General features: G+C 38.5%; 1 protein-coding gene and 2 long non-coding RNA genes across 9 annotated transcripts in view; all 3 read left to right on the top strand.

Annotated features, from left to right (window-relative positions):
* LOC136004600 (uncharacterized) overlaps window positions 1-9395 on the top strand; it is a 54199-nt gene extending 44804 nt beyond the window's left edge. For 4 of the 5 annotated variants that reach the window (XR_010608546.1, XR_010608548.1, XR_010608547.1 and 1 more), the window contains exon 7: window positions 525-1914. This is a non-coding gene — a long non-coding RNA (uncharacterized LOC136004600). Of the gene's footprint in view, window positions 1-524; window positions 1915-3994; window positions 4123-9335 lie in introns of those variants that run through there. The other variant, XR_010608549.1, reaches the window with a different exon arrangement.
* A 17-nt stretch (window positions 9396-9412) lies between these two features.
* Window positions 9413-12561, top strand: LOC136004598 (uncharacterized). Its single transcript, XR_010608544.1, has 3 exons — window positions 9413-9530; window positions 10482-10550; window positions 10929-12561. It is a non-coding gene; the product is annotated as an uncharacterized LOC136004598 (long non-coding RNA).
* Window positions 12562-14410: 1849 nt separating this feature from the next.
* Window positions 14411-20192, top strand: part of CNTLN (centlein) — a 199616-nt gene continuing 193834 nt past the window's right edge. Inside the window, exons 1-2 of one of the 3 annotated variants that reach the window (XM_065661947.1) lie at window positions 14411-14660; window positions 14734-14909. In XM_065661947.1, the coding sequence (XP_065518019.1) occupies window positions 14823-14909 (87 nt within the window). In that variant the 5' untranslated portion in view covers window positions 14411-14660; window positions 14734-14822. The remainder of the gene's footprint in view (window positions 14661-14733; window positions 14910-20192) is intronic. The other 2 variants (XM_065661945.1, XM_065661948.1) reach the window with 2 other exon arrangements.

Here is a 20192-nt window from a genome sequence, read left to right as displayed (position 1 = left end):
CTACTGCTGTTATCAAATTAAAGATGAACTGGAGAAACTCGAGTAGTATCTTTCAGGCAGAAGTGGGGACATGCCTGTCTCCTGCTGTTTAATTGGAGTGGGGTGCGGAACTATTGAATCTGTACTTGTGTAACTTGTACAAATCAACAACAAAAGAAGGAAACAGCAAAAGAAGATCCAATCCAGTAAAAATAAGAGTCTTTCTGCTAACTTCATGGGCTGTAGATAATGGCAGAAGTGACTTACACTTGTAAGTGTAGCAGCAGCAGTATCTATAGAAAAATACAAAATAAAATTGACATGAAAAGAGTATCTGTGCTGTTTTAACATGAGTATCTAAGATATAAGATGAATGGGGATTATGTTTGAATATTTAACTACTTTATTCATTATATTTTTAATTAATTTTAGTTATATAGGAGTTTCTAGACATCTGTGACTTATTTTCTCTGATACAATAATTAATAGTTGAAGGAAGAAGGAAAAGTTATAAATTACTTTTATTTTCCCCTCTTTTGTTTCAGTTATTAACCTGTTTCCATAATTTTTGCAATTGAGTTCTTGAAGTGTATGACTGTAGATGTTATCTGCACAACCAGACTACAATATGGAGGTATAAAAGTAGACATTAAAACTAGAGAAAAATAAGAAGAGCTGAAAAATTCCTTCCTGACCTCACCCTTCTGCAGATTTCACCAGCGGTATTACAAACACCGGCAGAAGTTACAAAGTCATTTGGAGACAAAAGGAGAGATCTGAGTGTTACTTTTCATTCTGAGAAGAACTAAATTGATCCTTACAAAAGGGTTGGGAATTTTCAGGACTAGGACATAATTTTCTACACCTTTTCTAGCATGTAGATATTTACTACTTTTAGAAAGAATTATCACAACACTTTATAATTTTGAGGGTTTAGCACTTACAGTCATTGTGGTCAGGTTGAAATACATAAAATACAAGGCTGAGGAAAAGTCCAACTTTTGATTGGAGCATCATTCTGATTTGGAAAGTGTCTGTCATTTGAACATTACTCATACTCCCATTATCTTGTGACTTATGAGATACTGTAGGCAAAGGAAAAGAAGCAACACTGAACAAGTTCCTAAAAAAAAATCCCCAAAACTAGGAGCTGAAACAAAAGTAAATATATCTTTTATTGTCTTTAATAGTCTTGTACAATCTTTGACTCCTGAATGTGTTTGTTATTTACCATAATAAAACCCCAGAAATTTCTTCCCATCTAATGATTTTCAAGGAGGTAATAATACTGATACCAGTACTACTAATACTGCTGCTGCTATTTATAATAGCATTATTATTACTGTGTTAGGCACACACACTTTTTTAGATTTGTAAGTCAAGCCTGCATTTTGGCTGATTTATTTGACCTTAAACAATTAAAATTTCAGCATACATGGTGTATTGCAGAGTCAGAGCAACTCAACCAAACTGAATGCTTTGTCAACTTACAGATGGTTCATACACTCTGTCCTGTTAGATTATTTTAATTGTTTATACTAAATCATCTGTAGATGCTAGCTGCTATAGATAAATGCAGCTAGTTTTATGGACAGCATAACAATTAAAAGTTGTACAAGAATATTGTTGCAAGGACCTTAATTTTGTTATTAAAGTCTTGTGTTCTTGTAAGAGGCTCATTATTTTGGCTGCTTATCCTTTCTGGAATGCACAGTATTTTTAGAATCTAGTAGTAACAAAAAAGGAATCTATTAGTAGCTGAAAGCTCATTGTGATCTTTAAACATATTGGCTAATAATGAGTCAGCTTTGGTGGTGACAGTTTTATAGACATTTATGAAACAGCAATCAAAGTTTTAATTAACCTTTAGTTGTTTAACAGTATGTTATTTTCAGGCTTTCCATTTGGAATGTCCAGTACTCCTTTGACTCTCTTGCCTTTTGTAGTGTTTGGAAAGTTGTACAAAATTATTTTAAATAAATGCAGATTTTACATCTGCTAAGTTACTAGACTTCTGTTTATTTCTTAATATTGGATGGCCGCCTTTTAGTTGTCTTCTATTATATCAGTTTATTCCCTTCAGAGAAAAAATATTGTGGTGTTTATGTGAAAATTTTAGATGTCCTGATTATTCAGTGATAATGATGTTGGGTAAAATGTAGTAATTCTTATGCTTTTAGTTGAATAGGAAAGAAAATCCTGTTACATGAGAGACTGTGAAACAACCTATAAAATTCAGCTCTGGGGCCTCCAACATAAGAAGGATCTGAACCTGCTGGAATGTGTCCAGAGGAGGCCACAAAGACACTCAGAGGGCTGGAACACCTCTTCTGTGAAGATAGGCTGAGAGAGCTGAGTTTGTTTAGCCTGGAGAAGAGAAGGCTCTTTATAAGGAGACCTTAGAGCAGCCTTCCAGAACCTAACTGGGTGAACAAGAAATTTGGAGATGGACTTTTTTTACCAAGGCATGTAGTGACAGGACAAGGGGTAATGGCTTTTAACTGATTTAGATTAGATATTAGGAAGAAATTCTTCACTATGATGGTGGTGAGGCACTGGCACATGTTACCCAGAGAAGCTATGGCTGCCCGACCCCAGCAGTGTTCAAGGCCAGGTTGGATGGGGATTTGAGCAACCTGCTCTAGTGGAAGGTGTCCGTGCCCATGGCAGGGGGTTTGGAACAAGATGAGCTTTAAGGTTCCTTCCAACCCAATCCATTCTATGATTCTATGATTATGTGATGCTATGCTGCCTATTAGTGCTGTCTAAAGACCTTGGGATACCAGTTTGAAGGAGGCCCTGAGATTCATTCTGTGGCTTTGATGCATAATATTTCACATCTACTGCAGATTTAATGTTCAGGCCATATAAGCAGACTAGTTCAGACCAACTTTACAGTGCATGTAATGCTTGCCCTACTTGGAGTGCAGTGTAGCGTAGATGGGTTTATGTTTGACAAACCAGATTTGCTGTGCACACACAGCCCAGTAAGGACAGATGCTATACTATGGTCCCTTAGTAAGATCTGCCAGTAGTTTCTTAAAAACTGGACAGTGGTGAGATCAGCTAATCCCTAAACATAGTGCAAGAACTGTCGTATCAAATTGAATCACAGGATATTATAAGACATTAGGGAACAAAAGATTAAAATACAGTAACAGGTTTATGTAATAGAAGGTACAGTACAATGTATGATTCAGATAGATCCATGTTCTTTCACAGACTTTATTGTTGAAAGGAGTTACACTTTTTCTTGCCAATAAATGAAAAGATCAAGGACACATCTAACTGTCTTCTTCCAACACTGCTAATTCATAGAGCAGAGCTCTGAATATCTAAGATCACTGAAGACAACAAGAAATAAGGCTTCCTCCTCCACCCCACAAAAAAAAAAAAAAATCAAAACAAAACCCAAGAAAACCAAAACACAATTTGTAAGTGACCTGTTTTGATCTCTCTCCTTTTACCTTTTCATCAGGTTGACTACCTTACACTGGCAGTTGCTGGCTCCTTTCTGTAACTCTTCCATTTTAAGTGAGGAGTGCCCAAAAGTTTTCAGTTTAGTCTTACTGAATGATGGCAGCCAACATTACAGTATATGCTAAGGCAATCCCTGTTAAACGTATGTATACTATATCTAGCTGTTGTGTTGGGACTTTGCAGAAGCCTTCAGCAAAGGCTCCTAGCCAGTATCAATAAAAGTGCATTCAGTTATGCTCTTCTGCCATCTGGATTTGAAGGAAAATTCAATTCTTAGAACTGTTTCAGCACCACGATCATCTACTAGTCCGGCCATTATCATTGCAATATCATGGACGAAAAGAAATAAGAAAAGCTAGCCAAGACTGCAGTAGTAAAGGAGACAGTTTCACTGTCTTTCTGATAAGCTGCTCTTGTTGGGCATTTTGTTCAAAGCTCATGTTACTTCTCCTATGTTCCTCTTCTTCCTAAAAGACAGCATCAACATTCCTATTGTGTTGAGCAGAGGGTGCTCAGCTCTGTGTGTCCTGCCCAGGTCTCTGTTTGTGAGGCTTCTGGAAGGGAAGGCGATACTCTATCTCCATGCAGCTGCTGAAGAAGAGGAGGCACAGGCAAGAAGCAGTAGGAATGGATACTCCTACTGCCAGCAAACAGATGATACAAGTGAGTATGGGAGAGTTAGTGCTACTCCAAGGGAAGGCCCTGTCTCCCCTCTAGTAGGTATGTGCCATTCAATGAAACAAAATATATGAGAAATAGCATGTATGAAAGGCTTTGCATTCATAGCATGTGCCCTCTAAAGCCTAGAATAAATTATATGCACAGTCTATACAAGGATTGCCTGAGACTATGACTAGAAGGACCTTGGGATGGAAGTAACTGGTCTGGAAAAGAAAGGATAGAAATTCAGTACTTTCCGTAATACTGCTCTTCACTAGCAGCCACTGTTTTTAACTTCCATTTTAACTCCATTCAAGAGATCACAAGTGAACAAAAATTCCGAGGGATATACAGTTTCAGATGACAGGTTATCAAACTGAACAGAAGGAAACCATTGGCGTATGCATGATGGAAAAGTATATTAATTTTTCCAAAGTAAGGAATACGTGGCAGTGCTATGTAGTGACTGCCAAACAAAGGTGTGTGCAGATAGTGACAGACATTATGGAAGACAGTATGAATACATAAGATAACAGTAGTCAACAGCATAGGTTAAAAGAACTGGAGGCAAATGGAATACAGGAAGCTGCCAGCTTACCTAAGGATTTGCCTATACTGCTGAGTAAGAGGACATGAAGGGCCAACTCCTGGAAAAGAAGGAGGAACTTTAAGCAACATAACCACAGGACTAGGCCAGAAGAAGGACCTTCTTAGAGAGACAGGGACATGTTACCTGCAGTGATGATTCAGATGCAGAAATGAGCAAAAGGTGATAATGAGAAAGAATCAGGATTAGAAATAGCATATTTCTAATGTGTAGAACAGAATGCATTTTTTAGGAAAGGAAAGTAAAAATCAAGGAGATGGGCATGGCCAGGGAGTATCCCTGAGTGTGCCAGAATGAAGGAAATAAAGAATGGTGTAACCTTTACCTTGGGGTCTAATGTTTCCTAGTCATCAGAATTGAGTTGGATATGGACAGAGATCTTTGCCACAACACACAAACAGTCAAAATAAAATAAATACTTCTGAGGGATTTAAAAAGTAAATAGAAAGTATACAGTTTCCTTTGCTGAGAGTAAAGGGACTGATGAGCAGAAGAAGTATCAAGGTCAGGGATAATGTGACCACTGACATTTTCTAAATAAAATTATCCAGTTCCAAGGAACTGAAACACAGCTGAAGTTTTGTTAGCTACATAAGGAGTGTGAAAGAAAGTAGTGGGCCTGCTGTTCAGCAGAGCTGCAACTCATACTTAGTATTGTCTAGGTGTGGGCCCAAGGATGAAGTACTCTCTGCTTTCATTATGGATAATGCAGTTGCTGGGGGCAAGGGCAACATGCCTACTGAGACTAAATAAAGTGGCAGACAACTACTGTTTCAGTCATAGAAACACAAGTAGATTGGGGGTGGGGGGGGGGGAATGAGCAAGTGAACAACACACATGCTCAGCAACCTGCTGTAATTTTGGTCCTGTAAACTATAATTTCTATGACAATTCATATCAATGTAACTGATACTACTTGAATATAATTAATTAAAAATCAGCATACTAATAAAGGATATTGTTTTATGTTCCATTATAAGTTTCTAACCTTTTTCTACTACCTCAATGATGATAAAGATAGGTAGATGGAGAATTTCCATTTGCTAAGTAAGTCAGGGGCTCCATATTTATTTGAAACTTTCTGTGGACACTGAAATACATTGCTTTTTATTACTTTGGTTGCTAGAATACCACAGAAATAAGTAACAGCACTTCTGTAAGCAGCACTCCATTTTATATAATCCTACATAAGCATATAATCTGTACAAAGGGAATTTTCACCCAAATAAACTTTAAAACAGTATTCATATGAGGTATTATTCAATAGGAAAAGAAATCCATTAAAGTGATGCAAATCATGTTCTCTCTGTAGCTGGACCAGATAGGATGCCAGTTATTGATTTAGTCTGGGATACCGGAATACTAAATCTTCTGCTGTATCCAGGCACAGTATATCTTTTGGAACTCTCACAGTGATTTATTTTTATGTTTCAAAAATAAGAATCCTATTTAAGAGCAGAGACCCATCTTCACATAACCAGATTTTGTTTAGCTACTGAGAGAAATTACTGGTTTATGCTGAAATTTCCTAGGTAAGTATTCTCTTTTAGATTTAATATTTTTTTTTCCACTGGTGTCCTCCAGGCACTGAAGCACTTGTGCCTCTCCAGCATGACTTGATGACTTGCCTGAACGAAGGCTTAATTTCTCCGACTGTTTCAGAAACTGTTTCATATGTGAATTTACTATCTTGTAAAATATTTCCAAATAGAAAGGTCAAGCATCTCACTACACAATGGTGGGATAGGTAAAAAGGACAATGACTGAGAACGTTTGCTTGCCGAACTCAGTCAGAGGAGTGCAAGTGCGACCTTGGTCCCACAAACAACATTTCATCTAATATAAATCAATATAATAGCTATTTCTCCTACAATGAATGTTGTAAGAATAATAGAATAGGGGGGTTTTGAAGCATGAGGTCAGAACCACCCCCTAATAAATACTGTGCAATTGGTAAGTACTTTTAGTGTGCTGAATGACCCTCATGTGTTAGGTTACATTTCCTCTGTCTATTCTTTTACCGAGAGGTTTCAGAATGAAGTGGGTCTCCTTGACTTGGCAGAGTTATAGTCTTATTAGCACCAACAAACATGTTCTAAATGGTGTCTGAGCAAGGTATAGCTGAGGCATTAGCACCAAGCTTCCCAAATTTGCTTTAAAAAAAATCAAAGTATTGCAGTATGCAAAGTATGCCAGGAATGCTTCAATATACTTCAAAATATAAGATAATAATCTCATTAACACTATATATGATAAATTCTTCAGATAATGCAGATGAGTATTCCCCATTTATAGTAGGCAAAACCAGAATTATGCACACAGATAATCAGAGTTCTCAGAGTCCAAGTTACATTCTTGAGTATTCTTAGAGGGTATATAACTCTTACCATCTAGCCCATAAAGCTACATTTTAAGAAGTTACTGCCTTCTGCTGCTTCCTCTGCTCCTTGTCTAAAAGTTTCTACGTAAGATTTGTCCATCTACAGGGCACTAGAGATGACAAAGACTGTATTTTAAGCTGCTTCTGGATTATTCAGAAGTTGTTTGTCAAAGCACTAACATCTAAATTAACTTGGTTGGATTCTCAGAAATGAGATGTGAAATCTCAGTGGAGATAAAAGGACTTTCTAGATCATGAAATACTGCCAGAAAACACATGCAAAAGACCAGTGCAACTCAGGGATCAGATCATTTTGTGCATACTCCTGAAACAGAATATGTGTTCAGGAGCCATGTGGCCAGGGTGCAAGATTGGTCAAGAGAGACAGATGACAACCTCACACACACTGGGAACACAAAGCCTTACCTGAGAATAATGAAAAAGCAGAGTTAGATTGCAAAATGAGAATACCCATATTCTTCTGTTTGTAGCTATACCTCATCCAAATCAAGGCATGACCTAACATAATTTCTGTCTTAGCAACATATTTTCTTCATCTTTTTCACAGCCTCAATATATCATATTGTAGTAAGAGTTCACACAACTAAAGCAGTGAAAACTTTTAGTATCAGTATTTTACTATTTGTTTCTTGTCTTCGCTGACATATTGCTTCCATTGTTTCGTAGTGAAACCAAATAATTTTTTTTTTGTTATTGCTTACAAGAAGTATCTAGTGTTACCTGTACTAAATGTCCAAAAAACATAGGTCAGAATGAAAATAAAATAGTGATTTCTATTTGATTTTCAGGTTTTGAGTTCTTAGATCAGATTTGGGTCACATTTCTGTCCTGCTTTGAGGGATAGAAGTGCTAAAAGCAGCAGAAGAAATAACCTAGAAATTCTTATGCAATTAAAAGACTCCAAAAGGGGATTTAAGGAAAATAACAGTAACAACAAACTTGCAATAAAATTGTGAGAGCTGACAATAATTAAATTATTTTTTTTTTTAGGGGAAAAAAGAAAAAAAATGCAATAATTCTTGGCAAATGACTCAAATAGGATGTTACTTATTTACTTTTGTACTAGAATAAAAAATAAACTATAGAAACTATAGCAAACTATGTTTTTTGTGACTTTCAAATGGGATGTGATCTGACAACTGCTTGTCCACTCCAAAATGAATAACCATGAAAAACTCTCTACTGAACCCTCATTGAGTTCAGAACTCAGTAAACTTCTTTTACATGTTTAAATCAACTCTTATCTTGTGCACATTACTACGATACAACTGCTGAGGAATTTAACAGAAACAGTAAAACATATTTATTAAAATTCAGCATTAAAAAAATCTTAATTTCTGAGAAAATATATTTTGTTTCTGAATTTATTCCAGATAATTTTACTTGCAGTCTGCATTGTAATACTTCCGTTTATTGAAAAATACAGATGTTTATGTAATATTTTCTGTCTCTAAAGGAAGCAATTCTGTTGAGTAAAAAGAGTGTCTGAAAACTTAAATCAACAGGCACAGTGTCTCACTTTGTTACTCTAAACTCAACCACAGTAGGAAAGGAAAGTTCAAAGTCACAACTTTGCATCGCTGCCAAAATACACGAGCCCTATCTTACCGGATTGAGTCAGTTGAGTCCCACTGTGATGATGGAGTTCAGGCTGCAAGAAGAGTTCATGTTGGGCTGACTCTGCAGTACCACCCTAGAATGCAATGTGCAGTATCTGTTTTGTGTTCCCTTGGGCTGAGAATTTATAGCAAACACTGCTTTTGGGAACAGTGTTAGCAACTGAAATACTGCAGCACAAAGTGGCCTCCCAGTAACTCTTTGCTACTGCCACAGTGCGCACAGATAATAAAAAGTGAATCTTACTTTTTCATCTGGTGCAGTTTCTGAATTGTCAATTTAGGTGATTGTAAATAACTGTAACTTAAATCTGATGGTCAACTGAGACAAATACAAAGACATCTAGCTTAGAACTTGAAGTAAAAAAATTAATTGAGGCAAAAGGGATATTAAACCAAAATGTCAAAAGCCCCTTATCTTAGAGTGGGAGTTAAGAATATTTTCCTCTTAAAAAGCTAGTGCCTGCAAAATAATACATAAGAGTAATACAAGTACACTGACAAAACTAGAGAAAGTGTTTTAATTGCTCCAAATATTTTTTGACTAAACCACCAGTGCTTATATTTTGTTCCAACTTGTTTGTTTTCCTAGGGTCTTTCCTAAGACAGTATGAATGGTTAAACAAAGACCTGAAAATCATATGCTTTGGCTCTGTTCTGAGCAACACCATTGCTGGTTTCTGATTTATGCCCTGTTTAATAACTGTAGCTTTATCAAGGCTACTGCTGTGCACTCTGCTGCGACTTAACCTGATTACACCTTTAACTCTCCACTATGTGAAAGGAGGTAAGTTAAATGTATTTTCCAGCTTGCCTGGCATACATTAAAAATTCTGTTAAAAATTCTTATTATTTCTGAATGACAGAAGCTTAAAATATGGTGTTTTTTTAATTAAAGCTGAAATTCTTATTTAATTCCAGTACTTATTCTTTTAATCTGTCTGCAGTCAGAAAATCAGTATGTTTCAGTGCATTGTTCACCAGTGTGCAATACTAAAACATATGAACTGTTGCAAAACTGACTCCTAATATTAAAAATTGATAGATTCTGAGGCATTTGCATATGTTTCTGGTTCTTGTATTATATACATGTGCATGAAAGCAATGATCTGGTAAGAGTAAAGATGTGTAGGTGTATGTTCCCAGCTGCCATCCCTAGGGCTAGGGAGAGTCTCCTCTATGTTCTCTGCATGCTCTATAAAGTTTGGGTGGTCATGGACCACTCCTTGGGTTAAGAAGGGTATCTTGTCTTACTTCATTGAGGCTGGGTGGCCATGTACTCTTCACACCCTCTTTCAGGGTGATAGAACTCAGCTCTTCATTTTCCATGCAACCCTTCCACAAACAGGTGACTCTCCCAGTTAGCCTATGACACAGGCTACACACCACATACAAAGTCAAAGCTCAGCAGCTTCCTGTGTTTTAATTTTACCAAGAAACAAATCAAGAATGAAACAATCAAGTCCCAGGGCTCAGCTAAACCCACCTCCTCATCTTACCACAACACAGATCCAATCTCCCCCTGCCAGGCCAGCCAGACCCTGGAATCTGCTTCTTCATCCTAATTACCTCCAGCTGCTGGTCCCTCCCTCCCACTAGATTGCTGGCAGGTGCTATGGGGTGGGGCAAGCTTCATCCCCATGATCAGGACACTGCTAACTACCTCCTTCCTCTGTGCTTTGCTCTGCTGACATGTCGTAATCTATTTTAGTGGTTTGTGCTTTTCACTGTTTTGAAGGGTGCTGTGCCATGGTCTGTGACCCCATACAACAGGCAATGAAGAACCTCAGTCTTCCTGATTGCAAAGGTAAGTGGAAAAGTGACTCCCAAGGCAATGTTAGAGAGACCTCTAGTAGGACTACATCTATCCCTGGCGGTGTTCAAGGCCAGGTTGGATGAAGCCTTGCGTGGGATGGTTTAGTGTGAGGTGTCCCTGCCCATGGCAGGGGGGTTGGAACTAGATGATCTAGAGGTCCTTTCCAACCCTAACTATTCTATGATTCTATGACTCTGTAGAAACCTGGAGGAATGTAACCTGTTTGTTGATTATATATTCAGCCTATACACAAGTCATAGTGTGTAGTAGAGATGTAGTAAACCAAAGCAAACTTCCCCACAAAGCTACATCCAAAGTAATTTTGATAAATTTTAGGAAGTTGTTTGGTTCTCGCTCTTGTCTTCTCAGAGCAGATCAGACCTCTGCTGCCCTCTTCCCTGCTCATGAGATGAAAATGACTCTTTCTATGAAGTGAGAAGCGAGTCAAGCTATTGGTGGAACTCCAGGTCCCCGTGTCAGTGAACCTAGGCTCTCATCCTGACTTTTTCCAGCTCTGATTTTTTAACTATGCAAATTCAGTTGAATATGACACAATGGTAGGAATGAGATCTGAAGCAGTATCTTTTATTAGATGCATTTAGGAAAAAAAAAAAACCAAAATTAGTTTTGGTCAAGTGCCTTTTTTACCAATTCACTCCATCTAAATGGTCTTCCTTTTCTCTCGGTTTTCTCACTACAGACTTTGCCATTTTTATATCCAAAAACTATTCTTCCCAAAACGATGAAGTCTCCTGCGGCCCTGAATGCATACATAAGCTGCATTATAGCTAGCCATTTAAAAACAACTTCTAAAAAACCAAACCCACGTAACAAAACCTCCAGAAACCCTGACTGAAATTGAATATGCTTTTGCATTGTCTACACAAGATATATACCCAGGATTATAATGTGCTCCTGAGAAACACATAAATTACAAAAATATCAAGGACATTGTCAAAAACTGCTAGAAATAATTTCAGCAATTTTGTCTTCCTTTGCTCACTGTAGCTGAAAAGCATATTCCAGAAAGTACCCGTTTGATGATTCTATATCCTACCAAACTACTGGCGATGTACAATAATAGTTAACATAAAAATCCTAGGAGATATGCAAATTCTTCAGTAGAAAACGTTAACACTTCCAGTTAGAATAGTAATGACATCTTTCATTTGAAAGAAAATGAGAATTCTCTATCGCGTATCTATGTTTGTGACTTCTAATAATGAAGTATTAGGGGTTGCCAAAGTGGATGGAATAATGTTCTATTTCATCTTTAGAAAAGGAGAAGAAATAGAAATTATGTAATCAGGAGTAACAGCAACATATTTGTACTATGGACATATTTCAAAGAAAGATGGAGAATTTCCCAACCAACCAAAACCAGTTATGCTTTCTGCCACTGAGGCAACTCAGAACTTTTATTTGTGTCACTTTTACAGACACTCTAAGTGACAAAAGCCATAGCTAATCGATTTCAATTGTGTGATCTATTTCTAATAGACCTCTTACAAGTGGAAAAGACAAAAATTGCTTGCCTGCTCAAGAGTTGTGTATGAGGAAAATTTCCTGTGTTGACACAACTCAAACTGAATGTTGTTTCATTTCAAAAAAAAGTTAAATCCTAAGGGAAATATTTAGGCTTGGAAGAATTCTGCCTAACAGTGATACATCTGATAGCTGTAAATGCAGGTGTTCCAAAATACGGAGGTTTGGGAGAAAGATAATGTACAAAATTCTCCAGAACAAGGCAAGGTCTCCTGATTCATGAAAACTTGCCAACTGCACGTTTTAGGTTTTCCGAAATATTCTAAGAATTATCATGAATGCATGGGAATGTTTGGGTTAACTAGAAACTTTATATAGAGAGCCAGCTTACAAAATGGAAGGAAAATAAATGTGTAGATGATTAAACTGTATACAAAAAAAATATGTCCATAAAATGAGTATCTGGCTATGGCAAAGTGTTGCTTGTGTGCTCACTGTGTAACTTATTGTGTCTACAGTAAAGGCAATTGCACAAATTTCTCTTTTAAGTTGTAAAGTGATTGGAATTGTGTCCTTTTGTTTTGTGTTGTGTCAAGCTGTGAACCTAGCCCTTGTAATAACTGAATCTTTTCAGCTAAACTTTGAATGACCTTGTACTTGGAAAATATTTTCAAATCCCGTTTAGTCATTATAGTTGTTTAGCATCCAAGTACATTGCTTTTAAAGTAAGGCTAGCTTCTCGTTGCCCATGTGTAATAGAGAACAAACGGTCAAGGGGACAGTGATAAAAACATTAGGAAACAGAAGAAAAGTAAAAAAAAGGAGAGCCATTAAAAAGAGGAGATGTGGAAAAAGTAAAGGCTACATATTACATAGTGACTGGGTAATGTAAGGCAAGAATTAAAACCCCTTCGAAGCAAAGATAAAGATAAAAACATAATTATCAGAATTATGACAGGATGGTCATGGTTAAGTGAACATGTAATAACACAAAAATATCTGAAAGTGTAAGATCATGAACATAAGATGATACGGTATACAATGAATAATGAGCAGCAATAAAAATTATGAAGGATGTTCTAAGGAGAGACATGGTATGGATCAGGTAATTGTTGAATCTCCTTACATCTCCATATAACTGGACAGAGAATACTCAAATATGGTCTTTCACCTTTAAATTTACATTTGTGATTGCCCAGATAATATTTGCAGTCATAATAAAATACTTTAATATAAAGTTATACAAAAATAGATATTTTTGTCTTGAGTAGTCACTCCCTTCTGATAAGGGACTCCAGAGCTCCACGTGCTGCAGAAAATGACTTTCACACGCAAAGGCATCATCAAGGATGCTTGAATGTTTGTCAGGGCCACAGATGGAAGGTTTGGACCTTGGAATACATGTTATAATTCGCATGATATGTAAAGCTCCTTTGCTCCTCTGCATGCACATACAGGAAGCATTTTATTTCTTCTCATAGTAGTACATTGAGGGCAACTTTTCCAAAATCTGTGCAAAAGTTACAATGAAGAAAACATACTTGTCACAATGAAGAAAACATACATGTGTAAAAACATGTATGATATTCCTAGAGCAAGATACTGACATGACAATTCAATTGGTGCTCATTCCCAGGCTAAAAAATGTCTTGATCTCACATTTCATTTTCTTTCTTCACTCACTGGCTTGGGAAAAAAATCTAGTCTTTTTATGAGTATTATGCTTCCTGCGTAGGCTACAGGAAACAAGCAAAGATTTGCACTAGCAACACTGTTTAACCCTTTATTTCAAAACCAATACTCTGCATATCCTGATCTTAAATCCAGCACATTTGTGTAGCAGCAGCAGTCCAACAGCTGGACCTTTCACACCTTTCTTAGCCTTTGGTTGCAGACTCTCAAATACAATGCTGGAAATAATAAATCTAACTTTCCTGTGTCCGAGAGTTTGGGTGCTTGTGCATACCAAATCCTACTCTAAAACCAGGTTTCTGAGTTCTGTCCTGCATATATTAGTACCGAATTGTGGGGTGGGGCAGGGGTGGGTGAAGAAAAAAAAACCCAAACCAGAAAGTCATGTTACATCTTACTAAAGTAAATGCTGGAGCCTCAGCGCCCCACAGCCAGAAATATTTGCAACACTCGTGTGCAAATCTCTAGTATCACAACACAGATGTGAGACAACTGTGGGCGCTCCTATAGCTCAAGAAGGGCAGCAATCAGCCGGATTTCCCGGCACCCGCAAAGAGCTGCGCTCAGCACCTTGGCTGGACAGCAGCTGCTCCTGTACCGAGAGGGAAAATAACGCTCAGGCACCCCCTGGGCAGGTGCTCGCACAACACGCCCGCCCGCGGCGGTGTGCCCCGTCAAGGCTCGCACACCCCGACCAAGCCCGGCCGCCCCAGGCTGAGCCTCACGGAGGAGCCACCCAGAGTGAAGCTGTGAAGACCAACGGCAACCCGCTGCAGCCTCGCGCATGGCGCATGCGCAACCGTGCCGCTCGGGCGGGCAAATTCAAACCTGCCCCTCGCCCCTGCTCTTTGTTGGGATAGCCGTTGCGCTGACGTCATTGCACCGCGTCTTTCTTCTTTGCTGTTTCCGGCGCTCGGCCGTGCGGTAAGTGCAGCTGAGAGGGAGAAAGTTTTCATTTGTGTGGTTCACGGCACTGTTCCTCTCCCTTTCCCCTCAGGAGCGGGCGAGCAGGGGCTTGGCGGACCCTCTTTTCCCTTGTCCTCCCTTGTGGAGGGGCGAGAGGCTTTCGCTACAACAACGCCGGCGATGGCTTCGGGGAGCGCAGAGGCACCGCAGGTGGCAGAGCTGAAGGGAGAACTGCGGCGTCTGGCGGAGGAGCTGAGCCGCTGCCAGGTACCTGAGAGAGGGGCCGTTCCCTTTGGCGGCGGTGAGGGGCGGCCCGGAGCGGCACGGCTGGGGTCGGGCGGGCACGTCCCTCCGCCCGGGAGCCTTGTGGTCCCCGCCCACGCCACTGGAGCCGTCCGGTTCTGGAGGACGGTGAGGACAATGCGGAATAGGGCCCCGGGTGCGCGGCCCTTGTGAGGCGGGACGGCCGAGTAGCCGCCGCGGCGGTACCCGGAGCGGGAGGCGTCACCTCAGCGGTGGGGCGCACACCTGTTGGGCCGCGGTGGCAGCGGGCCTCGAGTCCGGCGTGGAGCCCCGCGGCCACTCTGCCAGCGGGAGTCCTGTATGCGCCGGCCTCCAGCTCCGCCCGCTGAATTAAACCGGCCCCGGTCTCAGTCTGGCTTAAACGAAACCACTTTGCTAAAAACCTCCCACCGTCAAGAAGCCACCGTTTGTTTACTTGCTGTGTAATGGCAACAGTACTGAGGTGCTGCCTTGTGCAATTTCTGGGCAAATGAACTAGCAGAGGATTTATAGAAACGTAGGTCTCTAAGAAACCTTTAGAGGTCATTTAGTCTCTCAGCCTACCTTGTAGCAGGATTAAGTGTACCCATGCTGTTTCTGCAAGGGAGGACTCTGAGTAATTGCAGTTGTGCTTTCAGGAGTTACCCGACTGTCTCCTTGTGACCTCCCTTCACAGGTACACTTCCCTCATTCTTCCAATTGGTCATTCATTGTATATGATTAGGCCTATTTCATGAAAATAACAATGTTGGTAATATGAGATCTTGTCATAGAAATCTATGTTAATTCTTTGCCAAATAAGTCGAAGGGCAGATAAAAAGTATAGGGCAGAGAGGAAGGTGACATCTGATGCTGTGGTTACTTTCTCACTTGCTTCCTGGTAGCCAGACATGGTCTGGTTAAATCCACAAAGGCCTGGGCTGACATAGTCATGTCTGTGAACAGAAAATACTGACTGTGGTAGAGTTAGTGGCAGTTGCTTCAAGCAGCACTGGTAAACTTCGCAACTGGCATTAGATTTCTGCTATGGGAATAATCCGTGCTTTTTGCTAAAACTTGTTGCATGGGAGAACTATGGAGAGAGTGAGCTGTCAAAATCCTGTTTAGAAATACTGAACAATGAAGAGTTTGGGGATATCTTAAATGTCTTGTGGGAGAAGTCTGGAAAACTCTTTATAATGGTAATTTAGTTAGTTTTCTCGGTATGCAGATGTGCAATATCAGACAAAATTTGGTGGAGGCAGAAGGAAGGCCCTGGGCTCTGCTCATTTGCTTGTTGAGCATAAATTATACATTACTAAAACCTAGTAGCATAAAGTATTTTTGAAGTAAATAGTACAAATATGAATTTCTAATTACTTTGATAATGTAACTTGATGTACACAAATTATAGTGAAGTATCTGATTTCCCCTTTAGATTAATTCAATTACATGCGCATTTTGTCTTGTTCCTCGATGAACCCATTCCAATCATTTTGAAGTCAGCAGCCAAACAATATTTTAGAATGTATTTAAGTCTGATGCATATTATCTTGCCATTCTTGTGTCATTGGCTTGTACCAGATCATATATTTTTCTGGGAGGGAAGCAAGTGAAAAAACATGAAAGTAGTTCCTGTATTTAAAAACAGGATCTAGTCAGTGTTCTACGTAAACTCTCCAGCTCTAGGTAGAACCCGGTACGTACCATCCTTACATCAACAGCAGTTGCATGTATTCAGGATTTATTTCAGGTTATTAATAAAAATGAAAGTGAAGCTGTAATCTATCAGCAAAGGTTCATCTGTAAAAGCACTGCAGTGTAGATATATGCATTCTTTACCATTTTACTAATCCTAACGTAGAAATTAGGCATGCGTATGTTACATAAAAAATTGGGAAACCATATTTTGATAAGTAAAGGAGGTGATAACCCAGTCAATTGCATAGCTTTTCCAATTTAGATTTATCTAATTATTACTTTTTTTTTTTTTTTTAAGTCTTGTGAAGTTACTCTGAATTTGAATAGGGACTAAAGTAGACTTCACTAAAATTCTTCAGCTGGCTTAAAAATCAACTGGTAAAATTATGCAGGGGTGGTTAGTCCGTATTCATATTTCACGTGAAAACTTTGCGCAAAGATAAGCCATTTGGAAACATAAACAGTTGTATGGGCAATGTTAATGTTGTGCTCTACTAATTTCTTCAGTGTTGAAATACAAAGTTTTTACTGACCAAATAATTACTTTAGTGGTAATATATTTCACCTAGTGTGATTTCCTTAGTTTCATTTCCATACAAGATATTCTTCGTTTTTTGTCTTAACTTGTCACTTTGCATTTGTAGGTCTTGTTAATTAGAATCATGAAACTATTTAAATTGGAAGGAATCTCTTGAGAGCATCTGTTCCACCCAACCCTAGAACAGGTTTCTCAGGATGGTGTCCAGTCAGGTGTGAGTATTTCCATGGCTGGAGACTGCAGATTCCCAGGGCAACCTGTGACAGCGTGTGAAGATTCTTACAGTAAAAGTCAGGCTCTGCTGAGATTTCCCTTGTCTTCCGTTCTGTTGGGTATCATTTTTATCTTTTGGAGACTGCCTTAGCCTGCTTTCTGGATAGAAATTTAAGTAAATGTCTTAGAAAAAGACATTAGTAAGAGGGTGTTATCTTTTAATCCAGCAACTGGATAAAATTGCCTAGAGGTTTTTGGTTTTTTTTTTTAATTCTGAGTAAGAAGCTCACAGATACAGGAAGTGCATTTCTGAAACAGACTTCCTAACTGAAATAGTTAAACTGAAAAAGTTTCATAGTGTACAAACTAAAGGATTAGCCTTAAGTATTTTTTCAGTACTAGCCTTTTCATTTGGATAATATTTTTTCCAAAGGAAAAAAAAACCCAACCATTTATCAAGCAACTGAGGCTAAAAGTTTTAATTTGTTCTAGGGAGCACTAAACAAGGTTATAGAAATAGAGATGTGTATATCCAACAGATGTATGTACTTGGCACCCAAAGAAAATATGGCAAGTTTCTTTTTGAGTTATCCACACCTCATTGAACTACTACTTTCGCTGTCATATAAACTGCACTTCCGAAACGAGGTTTCTCCACTGGGAGCTAGAGGCTGTTGATGATGTGGAGTCCACTGGCTAAATATATGTCAGTCTTCTTTGGCTAATGAAGCTCCTGAGTTTTAATGGAAGTACCATGTCTGCTAGCTTTGCTCTAACCACAGGTATTCCAGGCATCTGCTTTTGGCCATTGTCTCTTTTTCTGCAACAGAATCCTAGAGTATCTGACCCTTTTTCTTGTCTGGACTGGCGGCCTTTATGTTCAAAACAAGGTTCTTTTTCTTCTTAAGCTAACACTTCCTGCCATTTAAAGGCGCTTAAAGAGTCAAGAAAGATATTTTGAATATTTCCTTTTTTTTTTTTCCTTTCTTTTTTTCCCTGCCCATTCATTTCTAAAGGGTAAGATACTGCTGGTGAGTTTTGATCTTGGCATCTTAGGCTAACAGTATTTGGTATTTTCCAAACACTAATACTAATGCTAAAGATATTGTGAGAGCTTGAATCATAGTAAGCGAGATCGTGGAGGAGGGCCTGTTAAAAGCATAACAATTTTTTTGCAGTCACTCTGCGAAACTGTTGTTTTCTTGGAGTTGTGTGGTGGAATTTGCAAAAATTTGCCCAATTTGAAAATGAATTTCCAAAATAATAGGCCAAAGCTCCCAAATGGTCTGTGAAGGAGACTTGTATGAAGCTGAGAGAATGAAAAATAAACCTAAATTATGTTTGCTTCTGTATTATGCTATTTTGGGAAAATTATTGTTGTGTCTGTGGTAGAGCATTGTATGATTATTTTGATAGTGACTTAAAAAATAACATAATTTCAGTGTTCCTCCTTACTAATTTTACTTGAGAATTACTTAAGTAATTGAATAATTTTTCTGAAAACAACTGCAAAGGAAACATGGGGTTTTTTTGTTTTGTTTTGTTTCTTTTTTTTGTTTGGTTTTTGTTTGTTTCTTTTGGGATCTTGTTGCTCTGTTTATGTGACTGGCTTGACATTGTTGGGGAGTAGTGGAAAGGCAAAGGTGAAACAAAGTTATGAAACATCTGTACTCTGTTACTTGCTTTAACTGCTGCATTCTGTTTTAGGGTTTTATGCTGTTGCCTTCCACCTTAGTATCTCAAGACCTTCTCATGGAAAATCTTCAGCGCCTATGTTGTTATTGTTCCCAGGAGTTTTTGGCTTTGCTTGGTGTTTAAAAGATACGGCATATGTTTTACCCTTGTCTTGTTTCCTCCTGTGATTCTATACTTTGGTGGGGAGGGCAGATGGAGTTGATGTTTTTGCAAGCATAGTTGCTGCTGGCAAAGGAAATCAGAATGGTTTGTGTCTTTTTTTCTTTTTTTTTTTTTATTTTTTTTTTAATAAGGAGAATGATTTACTGTATCTCTGGAAGCTCATTCTGTGAGTGGAATTTCTGGGCCAAGAGTGTTTTTCATAAAGCTTTCATAAACTTTTTCTTTAATCTTGTGCATTTTTTTAAACCACCTGGTGATTCTGTATTTTAAGAATCAATTTATAGCATATTTCAAGGTTGGTTTTTTGCAGTCCATTTTTTGGTGGAAGATTTTCATTTGGTGCAAAATAATATGCATTCTTAAAGCAGAGGATGTGTATATGGTGTCCTAATTCTCAGTCTCTTAACTGCTGAAGTAGAGACAGTATTATACCCCTTATTCTGTAACTAAAAAAAGACAGAATACATTCTTTACAGTATCCTGTGGTGGGAAGGATTAGTTAAATCCTTGCTTTGAAGAAGACACTGATTTGAGACTGGGTTTTCCACATCCAGTTAAGTATCTTATGTTGCTGGATATACAGTTGGTTGGAAGAAGCAGGTATGTACTCTGTTTTTACATATTCCGTTTGTGATATCCACAAAAGTATGTTGGTTTGACACAGCTTCCTTTTTTTCTAGCCTAGGATCTCTTCCTTTATTTCTGAATGTGCTGATTTAGATTCAAACAAGTGTCTTAGCTATTTACCCATTATTAATTTAAAAAAACCCAACAGTCTTTATTTATTGCAGCTTTGATTTCAAAGGTAACATGGCATCTCTTGCTGCTAAAATAGGGAGTTCTTTTCTTCATTGAGGACTTTGTTCTAACTTCATGATTCTGCAAAAACTGGGAGTACCCTTTTTTTTCTGCAGTTATATATACAGCTTTTAGGGAGCTCTTGTTGTGTTACCTTCTCTAGCTTATATGCTTTTCTTGTC

This window comes from Lathamus discolor, chromosome Z (assembly GCF_037157495.1).
Source record: "Lathamus discolor isolate bLatDis1 chromosome Z, bLatDis1.hap1, whole genome shotgun sequence".
NCBI lineage: Eukaryota > Metazoa > Chordata > Aves > Psittaciformes > Psittacidae > Lathamus > Lathamus discolor.
The sequence above is the reverse complement of the archived record's forward strand: the minus strand, read 5'-3'. Positions and strand labels throughout refer to the sequence as shown.